This window comes from Thermobia domestica, unplaced genomic scaffold, assembly GCF_964235325.1.
Source record: "Thermobia domestica unplaced genomic scaffold, izTheDome1.hap1.1 HAP1_SCAFFOLD_175, whole genome shotgun sequence".
Classification (NCBI taxonomy): domain Eukaryota; kingdom Metazoa; phylum Arthropoda; class Insecta; order Zygentoma; family Lepismatidae; genus Thermobia; species Thermobia domestica.
In genome coordinates, this window is record NW_027655912.1 from 314,708 (window position 1) to 339,735 (window position 25,028).

General features: G+C 36.0%; 1 protein-coding gene across 3 annotated transcripts in view; it reads left to right on the forward strand.

The window, feature by feature from the left end:
- LOC145676502 (mitochondrial amidoxime reducing component 2-like) overlaps positions 1-25,028 on the forward strand; it is a 143,217-nt gene that overhangs the window by 106,754 nt on the left and 11,435 nt on the right. For all 3 annotated transcript variants that reach the window (XM_081747316.1, XM_081747315.1, XM_081747317.1), the window contains 2 exons: positions 7,400-7,632; positions 24,582-24,755. In XM_081747316.1, the coding sequence (XP_081603442.1) occupies positions 7,409-7,632; positions 24,582-24,755 (398 nt within the window). In that variant the 5' untranslated portion in view covers positions 7,400-7,408. The remainder of the gene's footprint in view (positions 1-7,399; positions 7,633-24,581; positions 24,756-25,028) is intronic.

Below are 25,028 nucleotides of genomic sequence, written 5' to 3' on the forward strand. Positions count from 1 at the left end.
ATCTTCTTATTGGTGCATAGGTGGGTGGGATGATCATACTGGTAACACGTCCAGCATGGCGTTGGTCTTGCTGTTGTTCTTTATGCTTCTGTCTTTAGTTGGGTCTGGAACAATTGGATGCCAGTCAGGGGTTTGTGGAGAATAGTCTGACGAGTGGTAGAGGTCCATTATTTCCCTAGATCTGGGTGATGTTTTGGAAATCGATGTTGAGATTTGTTAGTTCCTTCTCAATTTGAGGCAGTTGTATTGTTTGATAACTTCTTTAATTACACAGGTGTATGTTACTTCTTGTTTTCTGACTTGAATGCTTCTTGTTCAGGGACGTAGTGTCCATTAAAGCTATAAGGCTTAGCCTATCCATTTATTTATACATCAGCCTCAAATGTTGCTTTTGGATATTGATACAATTAATTTTATTAAAACGGATTTATTTTATAATACGCTGTTTAAACATCAAGCGAGTTGAAGCGAAGCTTCTGCAAGAACGCATTGAAGGCTATCGGCGGCTAGCCTTCCGCTTCTCTTATGGAATTAGGAGAATGGGGCGGTGACAATCACTTTCCCGCCATCCTCAGCAGACGGAAACTTCTTGAGCTATACACAAATTCATGATGCAACGAAAGTGGACGAATGTTGACGAAAGGCTAGCCTTTCGGGTGTTTGGCGAAACAAAAGCGACAGGATGCGGTCTTGGAAGAAAGTATAGAACAGAGACTATGAGAAATTTAGAAACTCACATTCAGTAACGAGTTTTGACCAAGAAAAAAAAGAGACAGAGAGGATAAAAATGTTATGTTATTATGAATAGTATTAATTCATCAGGGACCTTATTGCGTACTGGTTTGCGTTATCACAGCGTAAAATTTACATTTTAGTTTTCGATAAGTGACATAGCAGTTATGTTGTATTTTTTGCGTTACGTTGCTATCCGCAAGTTTTTCGAAGATCGATACTGAAGAAGACCTCAGATGATTTATAGTTTTTTTTTCATACTTTCAATCTAAAAATAGCTTTTTCTGTAAAAATCATCAATTGACTGTGAGCTACTGCTCCATTGTTTTCCATTAGTATGCTGATATGTGTTGTTGTGGGTGAAGTGCTTAAGTTTGTCTATGATTTGGGGAAGTTACACTTAAGATCGTCCCATAGCTATTCGTTTTTATTCGTTTCTTTCAAACAGTAATACAGTGTATGTGTGATATGCGAGTATTGCATATGTAAAGAAACCGTATGTGTAAGGGAAATATGAAGCAGAACCACTCTTATACGTTTTTTTGTATTGTATGAAAAATATATTGCATGAATTAGCATTTTTCTATCAAGTATTACAGCGTAGTCAGAACACTAAGACGTGATTGTTTAAATAAGGTCGGGATAGTTTTTTTTTTTTTTTTTGTGGGTAACTTAAATTCACTTTACGCTCATATATACATACAACAAAAAATGCAAGTTTCAGGGGATTGGGCCCCTCCTAGCCACCCTCTAGCTACGAATCTAATTTCAGCCTACCCATTTCAAAACTTCACGCTACGTTACTGTTCTTGTTGTGTTCATTACAGTGTTTGAGTTCTTCGCTGTTGGCTGCTCTGTTCTTCTTTGTGTGCGTTTTCTGTTTATCTTCAGACTCTATATTCTTTGTATTTGTGTGTTAGTGTTTTCTGTTTGCATGTCTTTCGTGTTCTTCTTTTTGTGACTCTTCTGTGTCTCTTCGTGGTTATTTGTAGGAGGGGTGTTTTGTTCATCTACTGTCGTGGTCGGTGGCGTATTTACGATTTTCTTTCGGGGGGGCTTTGCCTGAAAATGTGAAAATTCTGCAAGATATTTCATATACTTTACTATAGTAAGTAAGATTTCGGGGGGGGGCTTAAGCCCGGAAGCCCCCCCTAAATACGCCACTGGTCGTGGTTCTTTTTGTTGATTTGTATGACCAGCCGTAGAAAGAGCCGGGAATGAATTCATTTTCTATGCATGCAACTTGGAATATGCCGGCGTGTATCTTGTCTTTGAAGGCTAGTTCTAGGTAGTGATTTCCGGGGTAGTTCTTATGGCTGGAAATCTGAGTTTGCTTTCATGTTATCATATCTTCTGATTCTGTCGTAAACTTCATCCGCTACGACTTTCATTTTCTCCAAAGTGTAGCTCTGTTTTGGGGTGAGGATTCTCCAGTAAACGGGGTACTTCTTCTTGCGTTGCGTCTATATTGGCGGAGAGGATGACTTAGCCGTTGGCTCTTCTGACCGTTGATTCTTATTTCTGTTTCTACGTATGACGAGTATGGTTGTGTGTGTGTTTTTTGTTTGTTTTTTTATTTGGTTGTGCATAAATGGGTGTCTTGTTGGTGGGCCTGGTAAGAGCCGGTCTGGTGAGTGAGAAGCGCGAGTGGGAGGGGCTGGAAATCCGAGTAGAATAGAAATAAACGTTCTTCGAAAAAGTGCTTAAACAAGTATCACATCCAATTACAGATGATTTTCAATAAATGTAAAAATCATAATGTTTATTGCAATTTGATATCTGAACCCTTCTCGAAGATATAATGAACATTGGTGAAGTTTGCAACATTACTTAATATTATGTAATTGCGAGAACTTGTTGTGGTTACAACTACTAAAACTAATGCTGTAATGTTATAGAAGGAGACGAAAGCAACTGTTTTCAAATTAGTTTTCCCACAATTACATCATTTTTACAGTGTAACAATTTCTACCCATGTTTTTTTCATATCTTCGGAACGGGGTGAGATATCAAATTACTGTAAACACCATTATGATCTTCACGTTTATTGGAAACAATCTGTACGATTGGATGTGATACATATCTAAGAACTTGTTCGAAATGAAACCTTTTATAGAAAGTAAGATTTTCTATTCCTCGTTAGAAATACATCACATTATGGTCTAGTATTTGATGCTAAGGTGCTTCCGATGTATGTTGAGACATTCATCTTACTTTCTTTATTACTGTTGTAGAAACCTCCAAAATTCGTATATTTACGGATGTTTTCGATACTGTAATGTCCTTAGTTTTTAACACTGAATAATAAATGTAATATCGTAGATTTTTCTTGTTTAATATGTAGAATTGAAATACGTAATTGCCTAACGTAGTGCCATTATATTAAAAAAAAAAAAAAATCTTAAGGTTGGACTGTGTCAAACAATGTTTCCCCGTCGATATTTGCATGTTGTAAAATTTCGTTCATTTTTATCAATTTAAAAATTACATGGTCGTTGCAAGATAAAGATCCACCCATATATATATTGTCTTAAGTGTAACTTCCCCAAATATGTATATGAAAGGTGCTAATACTATACCGACAAACTGTAACATGTGATTTCTCACATCAAAATAAGAGAAAAATTCATATGGACCTGTGGGGAAAGTCCATAATTTCAGAGCTAGAGCTGTCCAAAATCGTGGAAAAGCTGACATAACTCCCCAACATACCTTGTATTTACAGTTTCTACGAAATCATAAAGCAGCAACGCAATAATAAAATATAATCATATACAGGGTTGGCAAAAACCATAGTTTTTATTGAAAAACAAAAAAAAACTTTTTTTTGTTTAAACTTTTTTTTTTTTGTTTAAATAATTTGCTCTATGTACTTATACCACATATGGACAGAAACAAGTTTTTTTCGCCTTAGTGTTATTATGCAACAACCGGGTTACGCTAGAAGGGGTCACATAAGCCCAAAGCGGAATCCAAACCTCTTCTCGGCTTACATCCGAGAGAAATTTTCCTCCGTTTGAACTCGGAACCGATACTAATTGGCCACAAATGTGATACGTCTGCCGACTCACTCACGAAGAACTCCTGATAAAAAATATAAATACGTTGTATAAGACGGCCGCTCAAATCGTCCCCAGGCGGCGGCAAAGGAAGCGGAACACCATTGAAGAAAACCACATGTTTCTTTGTTACATAGGAGGGATAATTCAACAAGTTCTTCCAGTTGAGGGTGGCCCTCCAGTTGACCTGCTGAAAAAGAAAGCGATGTTGCAATTTTCACCCTCTTGCTTACTGATTCTTCAGTCTAGTTTTGGCAGAAAGACAGTGCGTGTTGCTATTTGATTTTCAAGTCCTATTATATCTAGTTTTTTCGTTACTTTTGGTTCCGTTGTTCTAATTATTTGTTGTTTTTTGTTTCCGTTACTTTTGTTCACGTTTTACTGTGTGTGCGCGTGTGTTTTCGTTATTTTATTGATAGCTGGCTGCTACTTTAGAAAACATGTGGAGGTCATGGGATACAAATTAAATAATTCCTACTGCAGATTTTGCTCAGGAAACTGAGGCATGATCGGTTAATTAAAAAAAAAAAAAATGGTAGAGCGCTTGCCTTTGGTGTGTGGCGTCCCTGGTTCGATCCGTGGCCAAGCAAGTTTGTGGTAGACAACATCGTGTTGCTGGGTTTTTCGGAGTACTCTTGTTTTTCTCACATTCTCATTCCACCAATTCTTCCATTATCATTCACTTGCCTTAGTCTTCCGTCTCCCTTAGCTTAGAGGACATAATTGTGGAACGTTAAACTGAAATATTTCATTTCAATTCAATTTGCATATGAAGTAATGAAAAAAGAAATTAATCATTAGTTTCATGATATGTGCTTATTTTACTCTTAATAGATATAGCATATTGTTAATATCGTATAACTTCCATAACGATAACGTTTGTACGAACCCAACATGTTAGGTTGCTCCCCCTCCCCCCCCAATGTACAGGCACCATTGCTGCAAAAGCCCAATAAAAAAAATACAATCTTTCGCTGTCACTCCTAGAAGTCCATCCTTGAACCGTTCCTGTTCACACTACTACATAGGATTCCTTTAATGATTATTATGTTAGTGATATTATTATTATTATTATTATTATTATTATTATTATTATTATTATTATTATTATTATTATTATTATTATTATATAGGCCTAATGTATCCATCGTTAATATAAGTTTAGCGATGGCAACAACGCAAAACTTCGACACAACACACGTGCCGTTTATGGCTTGTTTGGAGTGTTATTTATGAAGGCGGTCAGGGTAAATTTTCTGCCTGAGTACAAAGGAAGCCGGTTGGAGACCAATAGAACGTCTCGACTATACTAATCTTTACATACTTGCTAATATAATTGTCAAGAGTCATTTCAGAAGGAAAAAAAGATAATCAGTTGCACAAGTGAAACCATTATGCAGAATTACATATGGACAATTTCAAAGTACTGCAGAGTACAGAAGAACTAATTTAGTCCAAGTTAGTTCACTACGACTTTTATTAGTCCAAGTTAAAGAAATACGACGACTTAATTTGCATATCAGGGGCGCAGTGGCTCAGTGGTAGAGCGTTCACCTCCGGTGCTTGGGGTCCCTGGTTCGATCCCAGCTCGCGCCGTATGGACTTGGTGGTGGACAAACATCGTGCTCATGGGGTTTTCTCGGGGTTCTCCCGTTTCCTCCCACTTTCTTCATTCCACCATTACACTCATTTCTCATTATCACCGTATCCTTTAGCCTAACTGGCATAACCGTGGGACGTTAAACTTTAAGATTTCATTTCATTTTCATTAATTTGCATATCAGTAAGAAAAGTGAATAAAGATACGAAGTATTTGAGTCCACTTTGGCTCTGACTCATTTATACATAAATAGTTACAAAAGATACTTCTGATTTCAATAAATGCCTCTCGTGGGGTTTGTATACCCCCCCCCCCAAAGTACTGCATTTCAATGTATTTTATCAATAGTATATATCTATTAAAATGCTGCAATAGCAATTAAAAGCGCTTGAGCTCCAACCTATAACTTTAGCTTTCAAATCTTTCATTTACGGCTATGTGTGATTTCATGTTTAACAGAGACAAACATTTTAAGTATTTGTACTTTAAATAGTCTAAATTAGTTAACTATATCTTTTTCATAAAGTTTATGATATAAAATTATTGTTCAAAGCCTTTGTATTTTAATAAGCCTTCTCTAAAATCAATGCATGTGAGTTCTGCTCCATCTTCCGAGTTCTTTTAAACTATGTTTATATGTTTGTGGGCAATCCTTTCGACAATGAGATCTCGGAAACTACAGGCTCTAGAAAGAGTAGGTTTTCACTGATCGATTGGAAATTTTGCGTAGATTATCCAGTTCTAATTGAATATTTAAAAAACATGGCCATTATTTCTTTATTACATTTTTTAGGGTACGCTGGAAGCGTTGAAATTAAAAAAAAAAAAAAAAACTAAAGCATCATATCCTATGCGTTATACATTCCAACACCACGATGTTGTATATGTCTCAGGCGTTTGTTCCATGGCCAAATAATAGTGAAAAAGAAGGATAACCATTTCTTGAGTCTTAAGATAAATCTTTATTTTTTGTATGTTTTGCCCAATGAGCACCATATATAACTGACATTATAATTAATTGTATATGTAATATATTTGCTTATTAGATACTGCATGCAAGAAGAAGGAAAACACTGGTCATACATGAATTAGAAACTCCAACCGGAAGTAGGCTCAAATCTTGCAAACGGTGCGAGATATTGAAAAAAAATAATCGAAAAAATCTCTCCTTTATGATACCCCTTGTTGATTTTTTTAAATCAAGACGTCTTTCACTTGTGTCTGTAAAGGGACATGTACATATGTTGTGAGGAATGAGAAGAAGATTTATGCTCATATGCGAATGATGCGCTGTGTAGAGAGCGCAGGTTCAGCTAGTACATTATTAAATCGAAACAATATTTAGAATCACTTTGATTGCAATTGCATAACAATAATAACAAACTATAAAAAAAAAAACACAAAAGAAATATTCATAAACTTATATTTTTTTTAAAAAAAAGTTGCTTTTGTAGCATAATCTCTTTGAGTAATGAATGGAGAATTTAGGTCTGAGTATAATACGAATAATATACGGGAGTGAAACGTGATAACCCACAAATGTGTATTCATCAAGATTTTACAAACACTTACACTTTTAGGAACATTTTTCGTTTTTTGGTTTAAACCAGTTGTTTTTTGTTTTTTAAAAAAAAAGCTGGTTTAAACCACCTTGGTTTAAACCAGCCAACCCTGATCATATATTAAAAAGAAAAAAAAAATATCCGATTATGTCATTTTTAGACTATAACAGCTTTTATGAAATAAATCTGTCACACTATATCTTCAAACTTGTAGTGTGTGTTAAATTAACAAAATATTTAGATGATACATGTTCAATCTTACTGCTAAACATTAAGAATAAATGCCTTTACAATATTGCGACTTCATGTAAATTGTTAACACCGTATGCTTGCTTTCATCTAACTTTCGATATAATATTAATCATGAATCTTCCACATCATGAATAGTGTTAATACTCTTATGTCTTTCTATCTGAAGTAATTTCAATGTTATTTGTAATTTTCAGATTTGAAAGATGACTGTGAACAACACGACACTGGGAGTGAGTCTTGCAGCCATAGTTCTCACAGTGGGCTTCTCTATTTGGTGGCGACGTCGAATGAAGTTCCCTGAAAAATGGCGACAGATTGGCAAATTATCTCAGATAGTTATATATCCTCTGAAATCGGGGAAAGGGAGCAGGATAGATGAAGCGGAGTGTCTAACACTTGGACTTAAATACAAACATTTAAGGGACAGGTTAGAGATTAAAATATTTTTGTTAAAGTTATTATAGCGTATACGAAACTCAAAACAAACAACAGGTTTTAGTTTTGTGATCAGTGGTCGAAGTGAAACGGTATGCAGTGGTATGCCGTATCGCTGCTGGTTTTCTAGTGATTAAGACATATCGCGTCTGGTTTTTCGGTGATCAAGACATACCGTCACTGGAAAGTGGATGCTAATATACGATACCTTTAACAAATCCAATTTTTATACACAGTAATTGAGGAATAGCTTTGCACGAATAGCATTTCACCACCAACATTGTTATTTTCTTTTTCCTGATACTTTTATTTTGTTTTTTAATTTATTATTATTATTATTATTATTATTATTATTATTATTATTATTATTATTATTATTATTATTATTATTATTATTTAACAAAGTAAATTTTTACTCCTGGTTGTGCATTAATTACAGAACTTTTACAATTTATGGATAACAATTAATTAATCAAATACGGATAATAAATAACTAATTAACATGGTTAATATACTTTACAATTTTTAAATATTAGAACAATACAATAACATATCAAACATTATGTACATAATTATAATTACATGGGGGGATATTCAAAATTAACAAAAAATTGGACTACTTACCAATGAATCCTCCCTTGAAAAAATTAAAGATTTTGACGTTTCGGAACTCTCAGCTGGTTCCGTCCTCAGTGGCAAGATAAAAAGGATTAAAACGGAAAGGAGATAAAAGGAGTAAAACCAGGAATACATACCACTATATAAAAGTAACGTACAAAAAAGATCCTGAGATGAACAGAGCAGAGTGAAAAAAGAATGAACTGAATAAAAAAGAACGCGGTGTCTATGTTAGGCCACTATTGCCAGATCCAAAGTATGCATCAAAAATAGGTACCCAAGTTCGATCAATGTTGCCAGTATCAAGGTTCAATGCAGGTTTGTATTTATGAATAAAGAACGATTCTTTAATTTCCCGGGTTTTTTATTTTATTTTATTTTATTTTTTTATTTTTATTTTTTATTTTATTTTATTTTATTTTATTTTTTTATTTTTATTTTTTATTTTATTTTATTTTTATTTATTTATTTATTTATTTATTTTTTTGAATTTTGCTGAACCTATTACCTTAACCTGTTTTATATTATGTGAATGTTGTTTTAGATGAAGCGCTAAACCCGACATGCCTTCTTCTTGTGACTTTTTTGATTGTCTAACATGTTTCTTCACACGCGTGTTAATATTACGTTTAGTTTGGCCAATGTATGAGGAATCACATTCGCAATGGACGCGGTAAATACCTGCCTTTTTTAATGGATCGACAAAATAGCTTTTAAATCCAGTGAGATGTTTTTGTAAACTTTTGGGGGGAATACTTGAAGCAGATATGTTATGCTTTGCAAGAATACGTTGAATTTTTGTTGAAAGTTGTGGAAAATAAGGAATTCAAATCCAAATTTGTGCTTCTTTGGAAGTTACCGTTTTGGAAACTTGCAGCGATCTACGTGTTTGATTAAACCATTTTTGTAAAATACATAGCTTATAAGCGTTTTCTTGTCCTATTTTATATAAAAACTGTATTTCTTCATTGAGATCTTTTTGACGGTCACAAATTAATAATGCTCTACGAAAGAAGTTCTTCCAAATATTGTCCTTGTACATTGGCGGATGACCTGACTGTTGATGTATGTAAGTAGTGCCTGCATTGGGTTTGCGGTATACTTTTGTAATAAATTATGTAAACGGGTAATCAATAGGTTTAGAAATGAAAGGCAGTTGTCAGATTCTTGTTCAAGGGTGAACTTCAGCCTAGGATGCTGATTGTTGAATTGTTCAAATATTTGTGTAAGTGTATTTTCGTCACGAAGAAGTAGTAAAATATCATCAGCATAACGGTAATATCTAACGTATTTAAATGTGTCCTGTCGTAAAATAGACGTTTCAATCTGATTTAAAACTATATTTGACAATATTGGGAATAATGTGTTACCCATGGCTAAGCCATCATTCTGAGAAAAGTTTTGATGTTCAAATTGGAATATATTAGTTGTTAAACAAACCTCAAGTAATTGTAATAAAAAATTAGTTTCATAGGTAGAAGCGCCATTTTGTAATAACCAGGATCGAGTACTATTGATAGTAAGTTCCAGTGATATGGACGGATACATATCAACAACGTCTATGGAGGCAAGTAAAATGGTATTGGCATTTACAAATGATGATAATTGTTGTTTTACGTCTAGACTGTTTTTTGCAACATATTTAAAACCACTATTGTAACTGCTCAGTTTTTTATATAATCATTTTGATAGTAAATAAGCTGGATGATTGAAACCTGATATGATCGGACGAAGGGGGATGTCAGGCTTGTGCACCTTCGGAAGACCATAAATAATGGGAAGACTAGGTGTATGTATTTTTATCATATCTTTTTCAATGTAAGTTAAAAGTGGTGAAGAATCAATTGTCGACTGTACCTTCTTAATAACCTGTGATAACGGATTACAGGGATATGAAACAAAATTACATTTTTGTGCTATTTTTAAAATACCGGAAGCATATCTTTGTTTTGGCATAACAACATATTGGTTTTCTTTATCAGCCTTTAAACACCAGATATCGTTTTTATTAAGAAATATTCTAAATTGTGTAATAAGCCCTTGTACATTTCTGGATTTTGGATATGGTCCTACCTTTTTGTATGGGTATAAAAAAGTATTGATATTGGCCAAGCATTCATTTCTAATAGATTGCGCGGAATGAATATCAGGTGCAAGGTCAATGGCTTTTTCTACTGAATAAATTATCTCCTCCAATGGAATGGAAAGCGGAAGGTAAAAATCTGATAGAATTTCTTAGGTATGTCAATATCGGTAAGGTTAACAAATAATTCTACAGGTGAATCGGACTCTATTTTTGTTGGTTTGCGTTTATTGAAAACAAAGGTACCACCTAGATGAGTGATTTTCTTTTCTAAGCGTGCAAATTTAATTTTGTATTCTATTCTAAATCTAGCATGCAATCTATTCTGTAGAATATGTAGAATCTATTCTTCGGTACATTGTTGCCATATTGTTCGACAGGTAATACTAAATCTTCTGCTTTCAAAGTCATGTTATGTCACTCTCTTGACGTACGGTACAGCATTCATGTCGTAATTTTTCATATAAACTTATGGTCTGTGAGCTGTCTCTTCATACTCCTTGCTCGGTTGCTACATAAATTGATGCACCAATGATGTCTGTTTTTACTCCTAACCTCCCTGTTCCGCAATTACAGAAGAAAGACTTCTTCTAGCTCTTTACTGGTGGGTGACGTTCCCATTATAGCCGACATGTTCCCACGTTGAATGGCTATGCTTCTGCGTTGAATCAGGAAACTTTTTGCTCGATTATCTCCTGATTTAATTGATAGACGGGAACCGATTTCTTTTATAAATTTGAGGCCTCCTTCTTCCCAAGAACCGCTCGAATCAATTGCTATTGCGACAAAATAATAGTTATCGAGTAGATTGCTATATTTATTCCTTCTTTCTTTTGCTCTTCGAGCAGCTACGAGTCCAGCTTGTACTGAGGCATATTGTAGGTTGGAGGGGGCATACATAGGTGTCTGAACATGTGAAGTCCCAAATCAATGCCTTTCCTTTCTTCCAAGGTACTAATGTCATACCATCGGGTCTTTTTCCGTCAGATCGGCTGCATCCAATCGGTTCCCTCACCGCTGGAAGCCCTGCTGATATTAATGCTCTTAATATTATATCATTTACACTTGAATGACGTGGGTGTCTCCCTACGCTGCTTTTGCACGACAAACCGTGTAATCCTTTTTTATCTACAAAGGTGTTACAAATGGGGCAGTGGTGTGGTTTATACATATCTGCTCCCAACCGTAGTGCAACTGATACTCGGAAGCTCTCATTGGATAGATGTAGCCCAGAGATGGTGATGGTAGAGCTTGAGGCCATGCTCTGTTTTCTGGGGACATGACCGCTAAAAGTCTGGCTTTATCTTCAATGTTATTTGTAGTCTGCAATAAAGAAGCTGCATGGCAATTAACGATGGGCTCGACCCAAGCCGACTGATAGTTCGATTTTCGAGAGCCGGAGGGTCTAACCCAACTAAATTTGTCCGTTTAGCTATGCAATCTATCACATCTGGATTGGTGATTTCGTCGTCATCCCATTGAAGAAGAGAACTAACTATTTGACTTACACCGTAGGAAGACGCTTAAAAAAAAAAAAAAAAAAAAAAAAAAAAGACGGAATAGCCATATCTGTGGTGCGACAGATTCCAAGACCTCCATTTTTGACTGGTAAAGAAGCTTGTATTCAAGAGGTGTTATTAAGAGAACAATTGAGGAGGGATTCCAGACCAGTTTTAAGAGTATCGTCATACTTCTCCAATAGAGCATCTTCCTTCCAAGATGGAGAGCATCGGAGGAAATAAAATAATCTCGGCATTCCAAATGAAGCCCGTAATAGATAAAAAGCAGAATGGGCTGAAAGCTTGAAAAGTCGTGACAAAAAAATTCTAGTTTGAAGGTTTTGTCTAGTAACATTTTGCTACGTGCCTCTGTTGAGATAGCTGAACCTAAAAGCTCTGCATTAGTTGATGTAAGGATCTGCATACCAGGTGCTGATTTATTAAAGATATCATAGAGGTTCTTAATTTGCTCTTCTGTAGCACCGAAGAGCATGTGTACGAATGTTGTCTAATGTTTGTAGTATTACGTCTGTATTTCCAACTATTGTTCCATCATCCAAAATACCAGACATTCAGCTCTGCGTTTATATTATTAAAAATTGGTTGGAGAGTCATAGCAAACAGCGCTGGACCTAACGTATCACCTTGTTGAACATCTCGCTGTGATAGAATAGTGTTATCTCCTGTATATAGGTTGCTTGGTTGAGAATAGCATTGAGAGGTGTACGAAAAATATGATGGAAAATTGTTTTTAACAGATAGCAACATGGAATCACGATTTAATTCATTGAAGGCATTTCTGAAATCGATTTTTGAAAATGCTTTCACTTGGGTGTGCAAAGTAGAATAATATATGCGGGCTGCATGTACTGCGGCTTCCGCCCCAAATGGAACGCAGACTCCTAGTTGATGTGGATATAGTATGTTGATTAGTGATTCGCGCATCTTGTAGCAGATTATTTTGGCTGGCAATCGTCTCCAAATATTGCCCACGGCTATTGGCCGAATGCCTCCACTTTTTTTCTTAAGAGCAAGTAACGACGCACCGAAGAATATCGGTCTTAATGTTGTAGGTACATTTCCCGATATAATGAGGTGTAACCTTTCTCTGATAACATTGGTAAGCTGATCTCTAGATTCATAATCGTCTGATAAAACTAAATCTTTTAGAATTAAAGCTCTGAGGCTATCCATTCCAGAAGGAAAAGATTTAATTGCTTTCAATAATTCCGTTGATGATACTTTAGTTGCTGATGCCTCTGGAGGTTCAGGGATAGCTAATAAATGTGAGTGAGCTGGATGTTTTGCTCTGAGTGCTTCTAACAATGAATTATCTGGAGTTGCTATCGAGTCTTCGGATGTTAATAGTCTTACTGCTCCTCTAACATCACCGTCCGATAGTTTATTTTCAATGTTCTTTCTGTGGAATGATGCGGATTTTGACAAATCACGTACTTTGTATAATTTAATGAATTCGGTTGACAAAGCTTCTCGATGATTATCCGACCAGTTTCGTAGTCTTTGCTTCACCCATGTGGTGAGATTGGTAACTTTTTCGGCATACGGAGGAATACAGAGAACCACATAAGGGAAGATTAAAAGATCTAGCCAAGCATCAATACTATTAGTATTCGTGACCTTTTGTAGAACTTCACGTAAGGAGTGAGCCGTAGCTGGTCTGGCGCCTCGGGGAACTCGTCGGAGTGTAGGAATGTGGGACTTTAAAAAAAATAACAGTTCGCCTATTTTAGCTGTTAAGTCCGTTGAATTTTCATCAATCACTTCGTGTGTTAATATATTTGAATATAAGTAATGGCACTTTTCGCATTAGAAGATTGATTTTTCTTGAGTGATTCGCGGTGGCGTCTACTAGTGTGTATGGCTAGACCTCGTCGGCTTAGAAAATATTTGTGGCAATATGAACATTGCGCTTCATCTGGTTTGTTAGATGTGTCCAAATTTGGACCTGGATTTTCTTTCTGGCAAGAGGTATCCGATTCGCATTCCGCATCATGAATGTTCGTTGCATATTGAGCCTCTTCTCCTACTTCTGTTTTATTGGTAACCTTTCTTTCTGCCATTGTTTGATATAATTGTGCTTATTATATTAATTAAATTTAAAATAGTTTAAAACAAGCTGATTTGATTTAAATATTAACGAATGATACTGTCCGTTTCATTGTTGTTGTCAATTGAATTAATGCTTGAGAATATGTTTTTACTGAACTAAACCACTGGACCGAATTTAATACAGATTTCATATCTCTCACTTGTCAATCATCACGAGCACTAACACTGCAGTTAGACACATCCAAAAGTCAATATTCCCTTATTTCTAGAAGGGTTCTTGCGCAGAGAGACGCTTTTCAACCTGCACCAGGGCCGGCGCTAGCAGTTTTGCCGCCCTGGGCGGTACTTTCAAATGCCGCCCCTTTAATCCACAAACCTTATTTTGACAGAAGACATTCAGGTATTAAGAAAAGTAAGATACTATATTTAAAACCATATATGAAAAGGAAAAGGAAACAAAAAATTGAACCACCTCTCTCGAATGCTTTAATATTTAAACGACTCCATACATGGCACAATATTCAGTATGATCGATTTCGCTGTACGTGATATACAGCAGGGCATAGTTTTTTTTTTTCAAATATATGCTTTAGTCCGACTAAGAATTTTAATTTTTAAGCTTATTTTATATCAAAAGGTGTTTCCAATAGAGTGTGGAGCAAAAAGATAATATAGTGAATCAAATATTACGGCAAAAGTAAGTAATTAGCTTAAGACTTATAATGTATTGAAACACAATAGAAATACACAAATTTAACATACTTTAATTGAAAAAAACTTTTCCTGTTTGATATGAGCAAATTCCTTTATCATATTCGCGTTGTCCAATGTTTCAGCCAATTAATGTTTCATTGATATCATCACTAGACCACTTAAACGTGTTTGGGATGTGGAAGAACGTAGATAGTTTTTAATAAGCTTAGAGTAAGTTTCGAAAAATTTCTTTCTCTACTTTGCGCGGTTACTGGTAAGGTAAATAAAATCATAAATGCAACACTGACATAGGGAGCAAAGTAATATTCCTTAATTAATGTTAGTCTCTTTTGGTGAACTTGTATTCTTAATTATAGCGGTTAATAGTTTCAGTTCGTCTTTCAAATCACTGGGGTTAATATCTTTTGATTCTTCGCGTATTAAAATGCAGGCACTTTTCAGACAAAAGTTCAGGTGGCATATCATTCAGATTACTCATATCGTAAAGAAAATCGAAATACTCGCTGTGATGTTTAAGTTGCTCAAACCTTTCTCTTAAATCTAACAGAATCACGTCTAGAAGTTTGTAATAAAAATCGATCTTGTATCTTGTTTGTGGATCTTCAATAGCTTCATCTTCTGCCTTCTATTGAAACTGTCTTTTCTTTCGACTTCTGAGCTTGCACTGTATTACCTATCCATGGATCATCCATATCTAATGTTGATGCCAACTCAATCGCATCAACTAAGTAAGATTGAAACTTTGCATCATTTCTCTGAAAGTTCTCAGATTTGTTTTAAAGAAACCCTACTGGATCAAACACATGAGAATCAATGCGTTGGATACTTTTGTTTACTATGTTTATGTGGAGTGAAAAGTCATACCACATAACGAGTGAGTAAAGAAAGTAAAGCCACGCAGCTGGTTTGCTATACACAGAGCATCATGGGCGATCATTCTATCTATTATATTGTCGTTACTTATTTGAAGTAAGGTATCATAAATCTGTATTTGATATCTAAGTGGAGTCAGAGCATCAACTCGACTCTCCCATCTTGTGGTGCTGAATGGTTTTAAAGTGAGGCTGCTAATATGTTCCTTTAGTATGGCCCAACGTTGAACTGACGCAGAAAAGAAGTCAGAAACTTTTTTTTAACTATATATAAAAAAAATTGAAACGGTGGACTGAGATGATGTGGCTGCATCGTTAACGACAAAGTTTAGTAAAGGAATATAGAAGGCTTGGGAACTTATTTTTGCTTTTCATATTGGAACTATTGTCATATCTTTGGCCCTTCATATCTTTGATAGTTCATTTCTTTTAGCTGTTTAATTATTACTTCTGTCAGTTCTAGCTAGACCAGTGATGTGTTTTACTGGTACGAAACCAAGAAAGTATTCGCAAATTTTTATAAGCCATTCTCCATTATTGTATGTAATTTGTACAAAACCTTTGCTCTGTACCAGAAATATCTGGTGTACAGTCTAGCACTATAGTATAATATGTTGCAGCTCTCAACAAAAACAGTATTTTACTTTCAATTTACTCACTAAGAATAGGAATAAAAAAAATTTGGACATCTTTTCCTTAGTAATGGTGGTATTTATTTTGCCCTCCCATGGTTCTTTTAATGTGTTCGGCCATGATTTGTATTGCTTAAATATAAAAACAATTATATATATATATATATATATATATATATATATATATATATAGTTGATAAGACATGATGATAGACAATTTGTAAATTGGTTAAAAACTCGCTGCTAGAACCGAAATGTCTCTAGGTGCTGTAGGCTAGAACGGCCTGTCTCAAGTGTGAGTGTACCTTTTGCGTACTTGGAGTGGAGCGTTAGAATATTGCTGAATAGAAAAAATATAAAAGATACTTGACAATCTTATCCGCCCTAGCTGAAAATCTTATCTACGCTGCTGCAAGGGAAATCTTGAACGAGATACCTGTGGCTAATAGTTTGATGATTGAAAATGAGGGGGAATGCTCTGAATTTCCTGAATGTGAGTGAAGTAAGTTTAATTACATTCTCAGAGAACACAATTTTATTTTTTCATGTGGGCCTATTACGAAGAATTATATTTTAATAGTATTCTTTTCTTTTTCAAATTTTGCCGCCCACTAGACGTGCCGCCCTGGGCGGTGGCACGGCTCGACCCCCCCTCGCGCCGGCCCTGACCTGCACTAGTTTACAACAATACAACAACAGTTTTTAAAATGAGGTGTATACAAAGAAGATCACCACTTGCTCCTACGCAAATACTCGTGTCCGTTATTTTATCGGACAGATCGGTTTTTAACTTCCTTGTCCGGTGTCCAGTACGAGCTCAAAATCGGACGTTACATGTCCGGTAATTTTTCAACTTACTAGTCGTATTCTCTGTTCTATTCAGATTATTTTGGAGTGACGAAAGGAATCGTTAGTTGAACATGGTTAAAGCAGAACTTATAATAATGCTCTTTGATATCGACTTGTCGAGGGCGGAATTAGCTGAAGAACTGAAGTCAGGAAAATTTACTGAACATACCAAACTGCTGAAGGTCAACAAAAGTACATTTTGAAGGGCGCAACTAGCTCTGCTTCATCCTCAGCTACATTTTTTTTTTAATTAAACAATGCATCTAGATCCAGTAAATGTATGTAAACATTCTGAGACATTACCAGCCCCAGTGAAGCTGGTATAAGTGAAAAAGTTTGTAAACAGAACGCTGCAGCCTAGTTGTTGCGCACCTAATCCTACATTTCCCCACTCCCTTCTCCGCGACGAAGATGTTTTGCAGTGTTGCAATCTGGAGGGAGCGGAATGGTCTGAGGATTTTCCACGACATTTGAGTGTAAATGCTGTATATTGACTGCACTAAATTTTTAATGCATTTTAATATTTTCTCTTTGAATATTAAATGAATTAAGTATGATTAGGGGTACTCCTTACCAACGTAATATATGAATTAAAAGGTGGAAAACTTCACAATGAATCTTAATGAAAAATAAATAAATAAATGATAACAGAACTAACCTTCTAAATGTTTTCCATTTCTCCTTCAGTTTCACTCTCCCCGTCATCTGAGTCTGTATCAGTCGATGAATCTGAGTCTAAATCGGTTTCACCAAATGTAATTATCAGTTCAACTACACGCTCATCCAGTCTCTTTCAAAGTAACAATCTTCAATTTTTTCGCGTGTTCACAACATTTTACCCATTTCTGTGGTGAATATTCATTAAATAACTTTCCCAATAATTCTTTCTTTTCATCCAGTGAATCGGAAATGCATTCCCTTGCTTTGCTCTTGATTCCCCCCACACACACACACACACAAGTTCAATAGGATTTAAGTCTGCGTGGTAAGGTGGAAGTCTTATTATAGTGTGCCTCGCGTTTATAAATTTCTTGTCAATCGCGTATTGTTTCACATAAGGTACATTTTGAATTCTTAAGAAAAATTGTCTTCTGTTCATTCTTCACAATGTATTTATTCTCCGCTTCAATTTCGGTTTCGTTTATAGGTTTGTCTGTCGCTGATAGCCACTGTATCATGTCGCTTTTAAGTGAAGACATAGATAGTCTTTTATTGATTTGAACATTGTGATAACTGGCATTATCAACGACAACAACGCCGTTTTCGGGAAGATTAGGAAGTAGTTTTTCATCGATCAATTTTGAAAAATTTCTACTGTTCATGTCATCATGATAATCTCCACTTTTTTGCTTAGATTTGAACAATAATAGAGCATTATCAACAAACCCAAATTCCTTTCCTGCAAGAACAATAATAAGACGTGGCCCTTTTCCAACAGCTTCTGTTGCACCTATTTCACTCTTACTTTGCCAACACGCCGGTACTGAATGTGATGCGTGAATGTAGGTTTCATCTCAGGCCGGGCCCGTGAATTAATAATGTAAGGCCCGACTCGATTTAGCATTTAGGCCTGACCCAAGGGCGCCGATTTCTCTGTAAAGTTGGGAGGGGGGAGCATTCAGATGCAGAAGGTATATACATGAGGATTTTAAGACAAATTGCATTCAAATTATGCCAAATAATGTATATTCATAAATACAATAGGGGGTCCACATGCCCTTTGGGATCTCGAACGTATAACTAGGATGATAATTAAATAAAATATTTTAATTGCAACTATGCCAAATATTTTGATCCGCACTTCTGGAAGAGGAACTAGCTGAAATAAAAGAAATCGTTGAACAAAGTTTTCTCTACTAGTTATCAGTTGTTATAGTTTTTTTTTTTTTTTTTTTTTTTTTTAACACAAGTTGTATCTTCGGTCTTGGAAGTTGAATAATTATTCATTCTTACTCAGAAGGATGGGAGGCGCAAAATGTTAAACATTATAACACTTGAGACATAGTTTGTACTAACAATAGACTGAAAGCAGCTTGTTTGTTGTTTTATATTGACAAAAATACTTTTGTCAACTCGTCTCATTGAAGTAAGACAGAAATATTTCCCTTTCAGAAAGATGCGCCCCTCGTTCTGTATTCGCCCCTGGTTCAGTATCGTAATGTTCTAGTAGGCTCGGCTGTCAGTTCAGTCTTTAATGTGGAATCCAGAAAATTAAGCCATTCGCCTTTTGGTTTCTCTTCGTTATAAAGCTTAATAACGAACATACGCAGAATATACTACCGTAGAATACGAAGAGCTACCACCGCAACGCATTTTCAAAAGCGGGATTAAATGAAATGGACCACTGATATGAGAATTACGAGTCGATACTGTAGGTATAACGCTACACGGTAATATTTGTCATTTATTTTAGCAGGTGATTTTTGTTGTAGCATAAGTTTGCTGAGTTAGTATCACTGGTACTTTCAAGGCCAGATCAGTGGATGGAAGAGTAGTGGGGAGGGTGGTGGAATACGAAGTGCTCCGCAGCGATCTGCGCATCTTGGTTTGAAACTTGTCGAGTTATAAGACTTATTTTTCAAGTATATTTTGTGCATGCCATATTTATATTGTAAATTGTATTTGTTTCTCTGTTTTAAATACGATGTATTATTGATGGTAAACTACAAAAATTACTTGTGCCGACTCAACCAAAACTGGAATAAGTAACTTTAATAAATGCTTCAAAAGTAACTATTGAACTCTGAATCGATCAATTTTATGTGACTTTCCGGTTGTCCACATTTTTGACGAGCAATGCTGTCATAATCTTAAGAGTATACGTACTCCAGGAGGGTGTCCGGTATTTCCATTTTCAAAAGTTGGCAACCCTAGTTGTGTTGGTTGCACATAAGGGCCATATAACAGAAAGGAATGAGTCATGGGCCATGGGCCCAATCCAAACAAAGGGCAGTGTATTGAAGATGTTTCTCGTTTAAACCGAGATCGGAAAGTATTGTTATGAGTTTACCGGAACTTCTTTTATGTCTGCAATTATAAAGAAATACGTACATAACTGAGTCCGGTATTTACGAGGAAAATATAATTTAAGGAATAAAAACATCTGTTGTGTTGCTTAAGTGTTTTAGGTTAAATCTGTTCATTTGCTTGTTTTGTATTAAGCGCGTTATATTTTATTACGCCATATTCAATTGTTTCTTTCTTATGTACGTGTGCATCCTCTTGCCTAAATACGTATAATTGCCGTGTTTTGAGCATAGGTGTATTTAGGGGTTATCTACTGTGGGGGCGGACTTTCCGGAAGTCTAGAATAACCCTCAGTCGAATGGGGGGTCCGCGAGTTCTCCCGCGGGAAATTCTTTAAAATTGTTAATATAAAAACTCGTTTTTTTTAATGTTTTCATGTATAATTCTCTATAGTACAATATAAGGGGATATTGTTTTATTTTTCTCCCCTTATATTAAGTTGGGGCGGGGACAAAGTCTCCATGCCCACCGTATCTACGAAGAAACTCTTTTATGGTTTTGAGTCGTTATGTAAATAGAAATGCAATCTCTTAGGCAGTATACCCTGATTATATTTCAACATTTAGATAGATGGTATGTCGAGTCAAAATGCTAATAAAACATACCCCGCCTTATGCAGAGTCATTTTGACGTACGGTTAGCGTCATACTAAAGACCTGACTACTGTATTTAACATATGTTAGTAGCACTCTTTAGTATGCCACTAATCACGCGTCAAAACGACTCTGCATAAGGCCCACCATCTCTGCTTTTTTTCTATTTCGAACACTGTTTGTGATTTCAATTGTAGCAAGCATGCATTCCTAACTCTGAAAAATATAAGCACCAGTGTCAAATGTGAAGGATGTATGGCTGTTTTCTGGGAGTGGGTTGGGTAACGTAGTGTAACGGCAAGATTAAAAAAAGTTTATTTCCGTAAAATAGCTAATTAGATTAATACTTTCTTCTCACGGCAAGTGATCTTTTTGGTGTACAAACACCGTGCGCGGACTTTTCTCGGTATCCTCCCGTTTCCTTCTACTTCCTTCATTCCACCACTTCTTTCATTGTCGTCATCCCCGTCTTCATTGGCCTCGGAATATAATCGTGGGACATTAAAAAAGAAGAAATATTCATATATTTCTAAAAATGTTGCTTATCCTTCTTGTTACAAAATTGCTATTTCTTCTAGCGAGGTAGACGGGGACGTGTTAGATGGGCAGACTGAAAGGATGCAAAATGGGAGATCTGTCTGATTTAGAAAGATGCCAAACTGTGGGTTTGCGGTTAGTTGGCGCAAATATATCTACGATGGTCAGTGTGTTAGATATGTCGCGAGAAACAGTGTCCAAAGTAATGTATGCCAAAAGAATTTAGAACAAAACACGATTGAGTAAGAATTATAGTGAATAAGAGAAACTTTAGTGACAGAGATCACCGACCATTTAAGAGGCTTGCCACTGTTGCTGGCGTAGACCGAATAGGGCAAAAGTGACTGCGAAACTCATTCAGAATTTGGTACAGCTTATTACAGCAAACACAGTCAGATCCGAGTTGCATACTCTCCGATGGGGTTGCAATTTCTAAACCTCTGATATTGAATGCTTCGCAGCCAACAATGCTCTAGTGCGAAGAAAATGGTGCTGTGAACGTGCAACATGAACCGCTGATGGTTGGAAACACGTAATGCGTGTATAGCCCAATAAATTCTTTTTCACCTAATTATTTCCGAGAGGTCATGTTTAGGTATGACGGATATCCAAAAACTCTTAATCTCTGAACTGTTTCCTCTAATATAAAACGTGATGGAATCTCATGTGACACTGTAATCTTAAGTTTTCTGATATTACGTGGTCCTGTGCTTATATTCACAGAAAGTTATCACTAGTGAATATATGGACATTTCAGGTGATTACGTGCATCCTATGATCCAGATTGTTTCGGACCAGTGGTTCAATGGGTGATATCAATAAAACGAAGAAGTTACTCATTACGCCCAATTTTGAAGTAGTTACTCGCATTGGTATCAATAAAAAGAGAACTGAGCACTAGTCGTCTCGGCTGACCTCGGAGAAGCCCCGCCCTTTTGAAGTAACCACACCTCTATTCTCGAGACGAGTAACTACTCCGCGTTTGATATCAATAAAAATCAAAGACTCCTCTGTGATGCTAGTAACTTCTCCAAATTTGTGGAGCAAGCTAAATAGGTGACTCCGTGCGAAATATGGCAGAGTATATGATTGTTTTACTACGTAGAAAAACTTATAAACTGCATAGAAATGTTGGAAATGGAGATTACAAAAAGCATTATAAGTTTATGAAAGAAAATGTAGTGATTAGCACAACATTTTTTAAGGAGAATCAACCGAAATTCGGGGTGATGGACTACGTAATGATGAAAAGATGCGGGTTTTCTTCAAGGGCGCCGATCCTGTGGGGGCTCGGGCTTCCCAAAGCTCATGTGGGCCCCCTATTGTATTTATGAATATACAATATTTGGCATAATTAGAGTGCAATTTGTCTTAAAATCCTGATATATATACCTTCTGCATCTGATGCCCTCCCCCCCCCCCCAAAAAAAATTACAGAGAAATCGGTGCCTTTGGTTTTCTTGCGTTACGTGAGTGATCCGGGATTCCAGGTCGGAATGTCAGGGGATTCTGGTGTGGCTCAAAGTACTGTATATGACTACCTGAAAATGGATTGTTTCCGGAAGTGTGCGTAATATACAAACAGCAAAGGCAGAGTGGCAAGAACAATATACATTTCCAGGTGCTATCGGAGCACTTGACTATACACAAGATTAAAGAAACCTAGTATTTTGGAGAGTAATACGTTAATAGGAAGAGCTATTTCGTGGCTAAGCGGTTAGCGTACATGCCTTTGGCATAGGAGACCCGCGTTCGATTCCCGGCAGGAGCTCATGTGGTTTGGATTCCACGTTAATCAGTGGGTTCTGTCTCATATAGGCACGCTACTGAAAAGGACGTTAAACTAATAATCAACTCAACTCAACGTTGATAGAAAGGGTATATACATGAGAATGTATTTTGTTTATGTCAAGGCGAAAGGGGACAAGTATGGTGTGGAAAACGCAATCAGATGGACGTGATTTATGACGTGGGTGGCTGGACTTTTTTAAAAAGAAAACAAAGGAGCCAAGTGTCTGATTTCGTTCTTAAAGCCAAACAATCTACAAAGACCTTGGACAACACGTGATATGCGCTTGTCGTGTTAATCTTGATATTGCTGGATTCCAATCAACATCCATCAGCTCAAATAGGTTCATTCCCATGGTTTCAGTATTACTTTCTTCTTTCCCGTTTTTTTCTTCTTTTTTATTTTGTTTTATTCTCGCTCAAATATTAAAGATTCTCTTTTGAATTTGTGTTTCAGTCGTAGATGTATTTGATATTTCGGTGCATTTCACTGTAATTACCTTCAAAGTTTCGGCTTTCCTTCGTTTACTTTCTGGTAGCTGTGACTTTGAAAGTACCACTGGAAACTCTTTTAAAATATCCACAAATGCACTTTGGTTGAAGCTATCGTTGCTACTTGCCCATTTCATGGCTTTTAAGATACTACGCCATAGGTTAAAAACAACGAAATGACTGCGCGATGAATGGGAGAAATGAGTAATCACTTCTTTTATTGATACGACTCAGTGCTACGTGCAGAGGAAGCGCGAGTAAACGTTCATAAATCTGGAGCAGACTAGACCTGAGTAGTGGTTTGTTTTATTGATACGAAATTGAGGGAGGAGATTACTCCAGGTGTAGTTACTCCGATTCTCGAGCAGGACTTCTCAGGAGTAGTTACTTATTTTTATTGATATCACCCAATATTTCAGGAAGAAAGTGCGTCAATTCACACTGCTGAAGCTGTTAAGACATGGTTACATGAACAATCTGAATGAAGTACTACTTTCCGTATTCGCCCGATCCCAGATGTCAGCATTATTGAACACCTGTGGTCAACTCTAAACCTCACACTTCAGAGCAGTTATCATCTGTGCTGTGACAGAATTGTGAAAAGCGTGAGAGATAGTACAGCATTCCTCTGGAAACCAATTGTGACTTATATGTATACATTCCACAACGAATCAGACCTTTTCTGACCACACTGAGAAAATAAAAGCAGTATTATGGAATTTCATTTGTAAACTAATAGGAACGTAAATGAGGTCTTGAAGACCTTGGAAAACAGCAAGTTTTAGAAAACTTGCAACAATGCTGAGAGTATACGGAAACCATTTTTCCTGTGGCACTTTCCAAAAATAAGTTCGTAAGCTTTGGATATTAAATTATATATTTTTTAGTCAATTAATAGATCTCTCTCTCTCTCTCTCTCTCTCTCTCTCTCTCTCTTATCTTTCTTTTTTCGTTCGTTTTTTCTCTTATTTTGGATTTTATATATATGGATGTTTGGAATGTTTTAGTCGGCTTGGCACTTTTGTCATGTGTATCAACTTTGCTTAAAGAAGTGTTCAAATTTTAACTGAACTATATATAAGACAAGTTGTGCATGTCATTTTATTGAAACTAAATGTAGTTTAAACTACATATTTTTAAAGTTAAATTTTCATTTAATCTTTTCAGGACTTTTCTTGTTTATAATGAGAACACTCATAATTTTTTGAATGCTCGCAATCACCCGGATATGCTATTTATAACAGTTGAGGCAAGAGGAAACGATAGTGTAGTTTTCAATGCTCCTGAAATGCCTCCGCTCACACTGAAATTATCCGAATTAGGAAGAATGGAAACTGCTACGTAAGTGTCACTGTCTCTGTTTATCTATATAGAATTTAAGCTGTTCTTAGCTTCCATTCATGTGAAGGAATGCTGCACAATCATAACATAAAATAATTTTTAATTTCTTAAAAACATCTGAGTTTTAAATTAAACCTTATGCTAAAACAGAAATAAACTTGTCATTAGAATGTTTAGAGATGTAATATTTGTCTTTCGTGGTATGTTGTTAAGATCAGAGATGGACATAAATGGGTCTTGTTGAAGGACTCATTATTTTAAATCTTTTTTGCT